The 11,857-nt window shown below is 40.1% G+C and overlaps 1 protein-coding gene across 1 annotated transcript; it reads left to right on the top strand.

The window, feature by feature from the left end:
- Positions 1 to 1,240: 1,240 nt before the first annotated feature.
- Positions 1,241 to 10,414, top strand: coq10b (coenzyme Q10B). Its single transcript, XM_030428769.1, has 5 exons — positions 1,241 to 1,413; positions 4,612 to 4,770; positions 5,522 to 5,714; positions 6,775 to 6,876; positions 7,100 to 10,414. The coding sequence occupies exons 1-5, from the start codon at positions 1,316 to 1,318 to the stop codon at positions 7,265 to 7,267; spliced, it is 720 nt and encodes a 239-aa protein (XP_030284629.1). The 5' UTR covers positions 1,241 to 1,315; the 3' UTR covers positions 7,268 to 10,414.
- Positions 10,415 to 11,857: the final 1,443 nt, after the last annotated feature.

Here is an 11,857-nt window from a genome sequence, read left to right as displayed (position 1 = left end):
ATCTGTTGATACAATTATACAATGTAATACGACACTACTAGCCTACCACTACCACTACTTGTGTAATATCAAAACCATTATTAGAGCTACTTCTACACAGTCCTCAGACAGACCTTGTGATTTAATATATATATATTTTTTTTCAGTTTAAAGATTAATTCAGTGAAAAGAATGATATAAAATATATCTATTTTCAAAAAAAATATCAATAATTAGAGCACTTACAAGCGTCAAAACACCCAATAATACAGGATCAACTTTCATAATCAACTTTGTTAAGGTATTTATCTCAGCTTCTCGGTAGATAAAAAAAAGAGAACAAGCTAACCAAATATAAACAAACACAAACACAAACATAGCTTTTGTATAAAGGAGGGACCGAGACAATAAAATACTATATAATATATCTACAGGTCTGATTGTTACCATGTATACAGGGTTGTGGCACAGGTACTGCAACTATAAATAACACAGCAGGGTAAAACTTCTTTGAATAAGATTTAACTCAATATACAGACATGGTTTGATTTGTATAGCTGATTGTTTATATTTTTGTTGTTCACTTGGATTCACTTTTATACAGTTCCCTTCTGTTATTTAACCTCCCTTCTATGATAGAAAGAGGTAGGGCAAAATAATGGAAACACCTGTCAGTGTAACACAATAGAATTCAACAGTACCACAAACTGCAGTGTCCAAGATGATCATGTGTAATCATCATGCAATTGTATCTGCACATCCATGAAACTGTTTAAATAAAAACTGAGCAATTTATTTCAAATAAATTGCTCAGTTTTTCTTTAAACTTACCTTACCTTAATAAAGGTAGGATTGATTTCTGCGAGACTACAATGCTTTTCTATGGGCCTATAGTAGTGTGCAGTTTACAAAACCTGCTATAAATGTGTTAGCAACCTTTAAGGTTAATGACCATACTGTGTGTGTGTGTGTGTGTGTGTGTGTGTGTGTTTGTGTGCTTGCGTGTGTGCGTGCGTGCGTGTGTGTATGTGTGTGAATAACCTTAAGGTGCTCTGAACTTGAGTGTACTCGATTACAGGCCCACAGTGAAACTTGAGCCTACATCTCGTGACATTCTTGCGTGTACGCGTACAAACACGCGCAAGTCAGATGCGTCAGTTATTTCGACTGACGAACCACGAGACCGGCCAATGAAAACTCTCGGTTGGCATGGCTCCTCCAATGCTTGGCCGACATTCAGAGAGTGCGTGACGTTGGGGGCGGGACATTCGTGGACACCGATGCCTGTCAACTTGGTATTAACGGGCGAGTGAAGAAATCCGTCAAAGAAGGGACGATGGCGAGAGGTGGCCGGAGCCTGAGAAAAGTAGCAGAGTGCCTGAAACAGTTACCTACGACAGCGAGCCGGGAATTACAGACCAGGAACAACGTAAGGTAAAGTTTTTAATCTTTTTAAATCTGTGCTCGACCGAACCCGGAAAGTTAAGATGAAGACGCACCGGACGATAACAAACGTAAAAGATAGATATCGGCGTGTTTAGGGGTGAACAATTTAGTTTGAAGGAGCAACATTTATGAACTCGACTCCTCGTGGGCCTTTTTTTTTTTTTTTTTTTTTTTCTTTTAGCGTGCCAGGAATTCTGTCGTCTGGTGTTGACATGTTTTGCCATTACCTTTGATTCCTCAAACATAGTATTTGTCACTTATTGTCAATTGAAGTTGCCTGACTAATACAGTCCAGCTACAAATCACAGCAATGACAACAGCCTAATACACCGGTGGAAGGAGGCGGGTAATCAGACAGAGATCAGACTTTGCAGAATCACTATAACTATGTAAATATAGTCCCAGTGAGTCTAGGTGAAAGGCAGGCTTTCAGAATTGTAGAGGTGAAAATACAGATGTGTTGTCATCAAAATGTTCCCAATCTTGACATTTAACCAGCATTTCAATTGTAGTCGATCAAGACTGAGATATCTTTTTAACCTACTGAAATGCTGCAAGGTCGATGAATCCATCATTATAGATAATAACTGAATATATCATTGATATGTTTCTTTGTTATCTGCAAGGTTATCACAGACTATACCTGTCAGCTAAATGTAGTGGAGTTAATGTAATATTCTCCTCTAGAAAAATGGAGAGGAGAATGGAATGGAAATGCCAGGGTACAGTAAATTGAAAGCATCTCAAAAATGTCCTCTGCTTAAGTAAATGTACAAATTTACATTTCACTACTGCAGCTTAACCATCATACTGGATATAGCAATGTGTCAGGAGAAAAGCTGCTGCAAAAGTATGATGTTCTGCAATATCTTTTGACAGCTTGCAGATATCAGTGTGCAAATGATCTCTTTATCCATCACACTCTGTTTTTACACCTTAAGCACAATGAGCTCACCGTCCTCCTCCTTTGCTCTGAAGTCCAATTTCTGAACCATAACTCTCTATCTGCACCCATGCACATGCATGGATTTGGCAGTTTGAGGTCAGTGCATGTCTCTGCGGTATCGCATTTCAGGTAGTTGTGAATGGGTTCCCTTTAAAGTGACCAGAGGGCTAGTAATGGACCAGTAAACTGAAGCAGCACGGAAAATGTTTCATGGCTTAAGCTGATGATGGCATAAATATTCATATCACATTAAGTGGTGACATAATGGGTAGTTAAAGCTAAACATATGCCCAGGGAACTGTGTTGTGCTTCCAAACCATCCAGTGCCAGGGACATTGTGGAACAGGGTGCCACAGGTGCTGTGGGTGGCAGCCAGGCACAATGGACAAATCAAACACTCGGCCATGGTCCTCAGTGGTAGTCACTGTGACCCTGCAGGCTGCAGATGGCAACAGTAAGACAACCTGTAAGTTATATGTTAAAGGCATCTATGGAGGCTACAAACTAGCTTTTACCTGTCCAGATTAATAGAGTCCTCAGCCATGTTGCCACAGCGGACTCGGGGCTTTTGTTATGATCCCGCTGACTGCTGATCAGCAAAGCAGCATTGTAGAAAAAGCGAATTAAAACCGCAACAAATAATTATTGATATAACAAGATCAGTTGATTATTTTTGATTGATTATGAAATTGAATAAAACGTAAGAAAAAAAGTGATGATTGCTGAGCACAGGTCAAAGATATAACATGTAACGTTTCTCCATTAAAATGTCTAAAAATGACCTTTGTTACATATTTTGATGAGTGACCTGAATTCAAACACATGGACACACACACCCTCGTAGTGTTGCAAGCTTAATGCTAATGTACAGTAAAGTAATCTGGCTGTCCAAACTAAATAAAAACTTCCACAAGTAACGCAGATAAACTCAAAAGATCCTGTGGTCGAACGCACCAAGCTGGTGGTGAACACACCATTAAACAGCCACCACTGCTAAAGGTTTATTCGTGTTACTTTCAGTCTTGTTCTTCCTTCCTCACTCTCTGACTCCATGACAGACGACTAAATGAATGCACCATAAGCTTGAGTAAACTTGTGGAAGTTTCTTGGCTGGAACATTGTTGGAAAAATGTGGGTTACTGTAAATAATACACAAGTCAACAAAATATATAACAAAGATGAAGTGCTTTTTATACTTTTTAATGCAGAATTCTTACATATTTAATCTTGAACTAATTGACATTATGCTCAACAGTTGTCATGGGATTGAATGTTGAGACATGAATATTGCCTTTCTTGCAAATGCATTGAATTCTCTATTGTACTATCTATGAGAATGTAAGAAAGATGGAGGTTACCAGTTGGACATCAGGAAAAAGCAGATTGAGTCTGTGAGAAAAACTGGCAACTGCCGGAACTCATTTCTCAAGCATTAATGGAATTCTTCTTATCCAACCAGGTTGTTTGCAGTAGAAACCTCATCATTAATGTAATTCTGCAGCTTCTCCCAAAGCCATACAGAAAGATCATGTATAAAAAGCCAGACAGGCAGTCACAATACAAGGTTAAAAGGTGCACTGGTAGCTCAGCTCGTAGAGCACGTACCACAGATCAAGTCCTGACTGCAGCGGCCTGCGTTTCAGTTCCAGCCCGAGCCTTTTGCTGTATGTCATCCCCTCTCTCTCCCTCTGCCTGTCACACATGAAGCAGAAATGATCATTTAAAGTCTGTGTAGTGTGCTTTAGGTCTCTAAAGCTAGTGGTAAAGTTGGTGCCCTTGACTTTGTTTCATTTCAACTTACCACCTCTACGTCCGTGACCCATTTTGCTTGAATGACAAATGGTTGGCAGGAGTCGCAAGAATCCGTCTTTGCCGAGTATCCAGTTCTCCAGGAATAAAGGCTTATGTTGCAGCTTGTTACCTTGTTCTTGATTTACAGGTATTATTGACTAATTTAGACCAGGCGTTATGTCTTATGTAGATGATGAGAAATTAATCAGTGTTGTCAAGAGAGTTCCTGTCCCACCTGGATCTGTTATGAACAAGGTTAAAAATTTGTCTCAGACTAGAAAAAAGAAAACATTTTACTTTTCCGTGAAATTGTAAATAGTCTAACTAATATTCCAAGAACATCTGAATCAACAAAAGAAATGTTGTTTTATTGAATTAAATTTATTGTATTGACCCTGTCCTGGGGGTTCTCATCCAATCTATGTCATTATTGTTTGTTTTGTGATCAGATACCTGTCATCATGTGGGATCCTGATGACCCGTGTACCGTGTCCTGTGCTGGGTGCAGCCGTAACAGGGCGTGGCGTTGTGATGCCTGCCCGCAGCTTCTTCAACCTCGCTGATTCCTTCTCCAAGAAGAAGGAGTACTCCGAGAGACGTATCATTGGGTGGGTCACTCAAGTCTACTTTCACTTGTGGTCTAGTATTTTGAAACTTGTTCTATCTTAACTACAGTTTTTGTTTCTTCCCTTGGCATGTCTTGAGACATACTCGTCACATGTTTTTGGTGTAGTTGGAGCTCAAAACGTCCTTGTTAAGTTGATGATAAACATGTATGACGCATAATGGCAGAAAACAACATGAGTATATTAAATCGTAATAATATAAAACCTTACTGAATAATTAGAAAAATAAAATAAAATCATAAGTTCACGACTGGATAATTGTTTTGGACACTGGTGTCCTATTTAAGGCTCCACATGTGTGTTTCTGTATGACGCACTAAATGTCCTCCTGTGTTCCACAGAGAGGTCATAATCACTAAATCTGCTTGTATAAATAGACGCAGGCAGGTGGTGCAGTTATCTAACAGTGGAGTGGAATATTATCTCCATCTATCTTTCATTCACTACATTGTGTCTTTTTTTTAATTCACTACATTACTCATTTTCTTCTTATCTTGCACTCTTTTTGCCTCCCTGTCTGTTCCTTCTCTCTCTCTTCCCTTCTCTCCATTCCTCATTGACCTAGTTCAGACTTAAGTGGGTCAGGAGTCTTGTACCGTGCCAGTCTTATTTAGTATTTAGTGTTATGTCACAATTTCTGACCTTCATGTACTTCCTGACGTGCCGCTCTGCATGGACTGCATTTGCACACTGGGAGCTTATTGCTCTCTGCTCTCCAACCGTGACTCTTCAGGTATTCAATGCAGGAGATGTATGAAGTGGTGGCTGAAGTGGAAAACTACCGCCACTTTGTTCCCTGGTGCAAGAAGTCTGATGTGGTGTTTAAACGAGCTGGATTCTGCAAGGCCAAACTAACTGTGGGCTTTCCACCTGTGGTGGAGAACTACACCTCCCTTATCACGACAGTACGCCCCCACCTGGTCAAGGTAAGGTACTTCCTCCCAGTTTACTAAACACAACAGGCCTCATGCAAGAACCCTTTTGTATTCTTATCCAAAGCTTCTCTCGCTTTTTTTGCGCATAAATCTGTCCTGTATCATTTGTTCCCGTCTTCAGATTGCCATGTGTTGATTAGCACTAGGAAGAGCTTTCAACATTGACAGTCATGGAGATATTAGACGTGATAATATTCTAGCCTGAAGGAAGTAAGTTACACCATCAGTTGTCACAACAGAGGATCATAGTAAAGTCAATTAACATCTACTAAAATATACTAGGTGCTGTGCTGCAATATGTCAATGAAAATAAGATGAAGTAAACAAATGAACTTCAGTTTCATTTTTCACTTTCATTTAGATCAGAGGTCAGTTTACACTTGCATGTTAAATCTGTGATATAGGTTTAAATGTAACTACATAGAAAAGCAACACAGTGGCATTGAACCCCACCACGCTGCTACAGCGTAGGCTCTGTGTATTGTCTTTTATCAGCCACAATTGTAATTGTAAATAATTGTATTATTTATAATATATAAATGTATGCAGTATAAAATGAATATACAGGGTCATTGTAAGCACAGAGCAACACTTTTGCAGCTCCACTTTGTTTTGTGTCCATGCAGTAGCATGTACCAGCACTCCATTGAATCAATATGATGTTAACAGAGCTTCAGTATCTTTTTCTATTCTATTCTAATTCAATTCAAAAGACTTTATTTGTTTGTTTGGGGCAGTTAAAGGCATGTGGTAAGGCAAGTTGTACAGAGACACAAACAAGTCAGCATGTTAGTTACACAAGTCAGCATGTTAGTTACACAGACACAAAAGTAAGTAATATATTTACAGTACTTAGGTGAGGTGCAAAGTAGCATTGGGGTAGGCTGGATTGTGCATTGAGTGACTCTGGAGACTATAATATCTCCACCAGGGTTTTAAAAGGTTATATGTGCTGGTAAGATGTTAGCAGTTAATCTAGACAAGCAACTAATCAGCGGGTTCTGCTTTGCAGCAAACCAATTGTAAATAATGTGTATATGTTGTTGGGCAGGCTTCCTGTTCAGAGGCAAAACTTTTCAACCACTTGGAGACGGTCTGGCGTTTCAGCCCTGGCATTCCCGGCTATCCTCGTACCTGCACTGTGGACTTTTCTGTACGTAACTGTGGCAAGACTGTGGTTGAACTTTTAAACTGTCAGAAAATGTGTTGGTTATTTCATGATTCAGAGGTTGGCATGTCATATTTGTCACTGGATCAGTTTGAAACTTTCAGAGACACATAGCACTGTCTGTATATACGTCAGTGGTCTGTCTGTGTGTCTAACACTACAGCAGCTACTAACTTTACCCGCTACACTCCCTCCCTCCCCTCCTCAGATCTCCTTCGAGTTCCGGTCCCTCCTCCACTCCCAGCTAGCTCACGTCTTCTTCGACGAGGTGGTGAAGCAGATGGTGTCTGCGTTTGAGCGGCGTGCCTCCAAGGTGTACGGTGCTGAGACGGTCATCCCTCGCGAGCTCATGTTCCACGAGGTTCACCACACATAGTGTCTCCTCCGCTGCACAAACACAGATACCCTGTCAGACGCAAAGCCCAAAGCCAAAGAGAAAAAAGAGAGAGGAGTGTAGAGAGAAAGAGAAGACTACCTGTATTCTTACTGAAAACTGCAGTGCCTTTCTCACAGCTATGACCAAGTTTATTCTAAACAATCTCATTTTTAGAACTGATGTGGATCCGCCAGCTCATTATCACCTTGGTGCTAAACATTTGTATTTCAATTCATTTCCATTAACAGAACATCAATCTGTGCCTGGTTGTGAAACTGAATCCACAGGTTATGTGAGTGTTTCCATAGAAGTTAAACTATGGCCTTGCAGTACTGTTGGTCATGATTGGTCAAGCAAATCATCACGTCTGTAAACATTAGCTACACTCAGCAGTTAGCTACACTGCTCTAACCACCATTTTGCTACCACTGGTAATACCACTGAAACAAACTTTGATTAGCAAGCTGCTGATAGAAGACACTGTTCCAGTACATGTCTTCATCACAAATGCAGAGCCATTTCCCTCCTATTCTGCTCTCAGGTAGTTTAACCGTTTCTCATTTCATGGTGACTTGTGTGTTTGTTTAAAAAGGCTCACACTGGACGCTGTCGTCGCCGTTCTGTGAGCCTGAAATCACCTTGAAGACAGTATGTGAGGGATTCCTGCGTTATAGGGGGTACTCTCCATTTCGCTTCAGTGACACAGATCTCAGAACACAGTGTAGATGATTTTCTCAGCAAATGTTACAGATCACCTGTGTTGGGACCAGTCTTGTCATAAAACCGGGATTTCTAAGTTCGATATAATACCTTGAAAATATCAATATTTGATACCGTGTCCCGATGGGGAAGATTTTCTATGGAATTTAGAACAAGTTTGATTTTTAGAAAGGATAAATATAACAAGACTTATGCAAAAAAGTTATGTTACTTCTGGAGGAGGCGAGGCGAGGCAGGCACTGCAGTGGTGCATGTCGACACTGTGGAAACTGAGTCTTGAAACCCTTTTAAATATTCAGGATCGACATGTATCAGTGTATCAATACTTTTACAACACTAGTTGGAATACAAAACAAAACAAGGCAGATGACACTTTTGAAGTTGTAGGAGAATGGGGAGTGTTTTTTGGAGACATCTACTGCCTTCAGCAGCTATGTGCAGAGGCTTAGGTGTATCTAATAGCTGTTGCAGTGTGGAGATAAAGATGGAAGACCTAAACGTGCATTGCAGTCCGCTTGGATGATGCTGATCTTAACTTCCTTTCTTTTTTAATGCACTGCTCATGAGTGTGTTTCTGTGAAAATTTAGGGTTGAAAAGCAATCTGATTTCAAGTTGAGCTATACGGTCAGCGGGGACAATGAGCTGTGCAGTAGCTTTAAGTCTCAGCCTGTTAATTGCTCGTCCCAGGTCAGCCTCATTACATGTACAGTTCCATCTGTAATCTCAAGGAAGCAACACACTTCGTCTGACAGCTGATGTGAGTCAGGTGCTCAGTGGATAAGGATTATATGAGTGTTCAGTGACTCAGGTGTGATTAGTTGGAAAGTGATCAACTAAAAGTGACGCCTGTAGACAACTTTTCATACAGTAGATGGTCAGTGTGTTTTCCAAATACCTTCAAGTTCTGCTCGCTACACACTCCTTTCTCAGCCATATCAGTGTTGGGAAGCGTGTATCAGTTATTGTCATCACTGATTCATTTGCCGATTAAGTTACGATTAATCCTGAAGCTCGATTAATTCACTGTTTTGTATGTGATGAAAAGGAAACAACTGATGGCCACATTTGACAAGCTGGAACTAGTTTGGCATTTTTGCTTGAAAATTAGAGTTATGCTGATCAACTAATTGCTCGATTTTGGACTAATAATTGCAGCTCTGAAAGAGTTGGGTATTAGAGCAATGACTCAACAGCACTTTGAAACGACATTGCTCACAGTTGTTTCAAGGGAGCACAAAGACTGGTTATAGCAGTGCAGAACACTAATGACAGTAGTTTATTAAGAAACCTTTTGTAACCCTTGAGGTTCTTGACGCACAATGGAAATGAAAACGAAAGCATTTTTTGAAAGTTTCAGTATGTAGAAAGTAGGCGGTTACAGTTGAGATGGGTCACTACTTACGGATCATGTTACTGCTGCTGCTCATTCCAGGAAGGCAGAGGTTAGAGGTCAACAATCCTTATGTTAGGTAAAGATAATTTGAAGATAACACTTACAAAGCCCTGGATCCAGATAGTATTGATGCCTCGATGATGACTTGAAGGCACACAGTAACTGAAGAAACAAAGGTCTGAATTCATGTAAAGAAACTCCACAAGTCAAAGTAAAATCAACTCAGTGTTGTGTGGCTAATGCACAGTCACTCTGCCCTTTGGTAAGATTCAACTCCACACACAACCATATACTGTATATTATAAATATATATCATTAAAAAAAAAGGGCGGAGGCAGGTTAGTCTGATTGTCAGTCACAGACGATGTATAGAAATGACTGCAGACAGATGTACTAAATGTACTGTAAGCTATCAGGAATACACATCAACACAGGGTGTTGACTTTTATTTTGCTTTGTTATCAGTAGGGGACGCTGTCTTTTTTTCTTTATTGACACATGCTATGCTCTCGTCATTATTAAGGGAGCGACACTGGACATATGAGTAGCTAAATTATGCAGCAAAGTGTGCAATATCAGCAGTGTAAGTGTTATTTTTAAACGCAGCTAAGAAAGCATTTATACCCACTGTCAATTTAAGGGCCCAAACTGTCTGTCGAGTCAGAGGCCAGGTCACACAGCTTGACCTGTCCTGTCAGTCAGACGCTGTTTCAGAGAGCTATCTGCCACCCTGAAACCTTCACAATTCCACCTGTCCACCCCACACCACTCAGAGTGCCTCCAGGCCTACTGGCAGCATAGTATCTTCATTTTTAAACATTATACTCATTTTATCATATTTATTACTTAGTTTTTAAGTGTAAATATTGGTTTGAAGATAACATAAGCGACTTAAACAATTCTTTATAAGAGAAATGTGTCTGTCTGATGGGAAGGGGAAAGACCTTGTTGTATAAATGATGTTTGTGTTGAATGACTTCAGAAAGATAACAACTGCATGATTTATAAAACTTATTTTTTCAAAAAAAAAGAACTGACTGATGTGTTTTTTGGTTTCTGGGTGTATTTCTCCACACTTACACAGAGTGGTTCATGGCCCCAGTTAACTAGACAGAAATAGGGTCATCATGTGAGTGGTAAGAATAGACCTACCAGCAGTGTGAAGCATTGCTGCAATTGAACAGTTGGTCATAAGGTTTGAAAATGTCACTGCTGGCAAAGGGCAAAGCTTAACCTGAACTCTTAAGGCTTTGCAGTATTCTTTGTCCTCTGACCTGCATTAATGTTATAGTTAGGATGATATCCAGAGTAACACAGGGCACTGGAATGCTTGTTTTAATCGAGGTTAATGATGGGAAACGATTATATTTTCAACGCAAGTTACTCGAAAAATTAAAGTTAATTCATTGTCAACTCTACCCATTCTGAGGCTGAAGTCTTGTATACCACAAACTGTGACACACTGATCTTCTCAAGTTCTTGATCTTGTGCGTCTCCAGCTGGAGATCAGCACTGAACTTCTCCTGGCTGTGTAAATGTGTCTCCTGCAGCTCCCGGTATTGTTTATTAAGGAGATTCTTAAACTGGATTTCCATCTGAAGCTCTTCCCGAAGATTGTCAGCGTACTGTCTGTCTTTTAGATGAACATTCAATTGGCCGTGTGTAATGGAGGTTTATTCAGATAGAGAACAGAACAGAACATCCTGATGAGGAGAGGACAAACTCACCTGTTTGTTGGGAAAAAGATAACATAAGAACACCAGCCATTCTGCCATCAGTCTGTCTATAGTCATAAATATACCACATTCATCACTAAGTTGGTCCTCACTCTTTCTCTCCCTTTGTACACCCTGTCTGACATTGTCAGAACTGTATTCAATTATAAAATGTGTCAATAACTACATCTCGGTTTTCAGAACATGTAATCATGTTGATATGAAACTATAACTCTGCTTCTAAATCAGCTAATTTACAGGATAGCACACTGCTATCTGAAGACTTTTGGTAATAACTTTTTGTAAAAATGTGTTCAACTCCCTATCTCATTCGTTATGAGACGAATTAGGTTTAGGAGAATGCTGCGATGCTGTTTTGCTGTGAAGTTCCAGAAATGTGTTGTGGACTACGAAACTTCATCCAAATTTCCATTGGCATGGGGCTGAGTAGATAATTACTCCTTTTTTGGGGTGTACTGTTCCTTTAAGAGATTTCCAGATTTTTCTGACAGATTTCGAGGAAACCATGATAAACCTGTGCTGGTGCTGTTGAACACAACCCCTCCCCCAGCCTGCATTATACCACTGAGACAAGACTCAAACCAAACACTCCACACAGCAGCTGTTCAGAGCTTATATCTCATGGTCTTTGCTGACGGATGGAGTTGATTGTAGAAGCTCTACACGTGTACTTTTTTCAGACTGAAATGACCATCAGCCGTTGGAATCTGCTGATTAAAGTCATGTAATGTGAGATTGTT

The sequence above is a fragment of the Sparus aurata genome, chromosome 9 (genome assembly GCF_900880675.1).
Source record: "Sparus aurata chromosome 9, fSpaAur1.1, whole genome shotgun sequence".
Lineage (NCBI taxonomy): Eukaryota > Metazoa > Chordata > Actinopteri > Spariformes > Sparidae > Sparus > Sparus aurata.
Note: the sequence above shows the minus strand (reverse complement) of the source record. Positions and strands in the feature narration are given on the sequence as shown.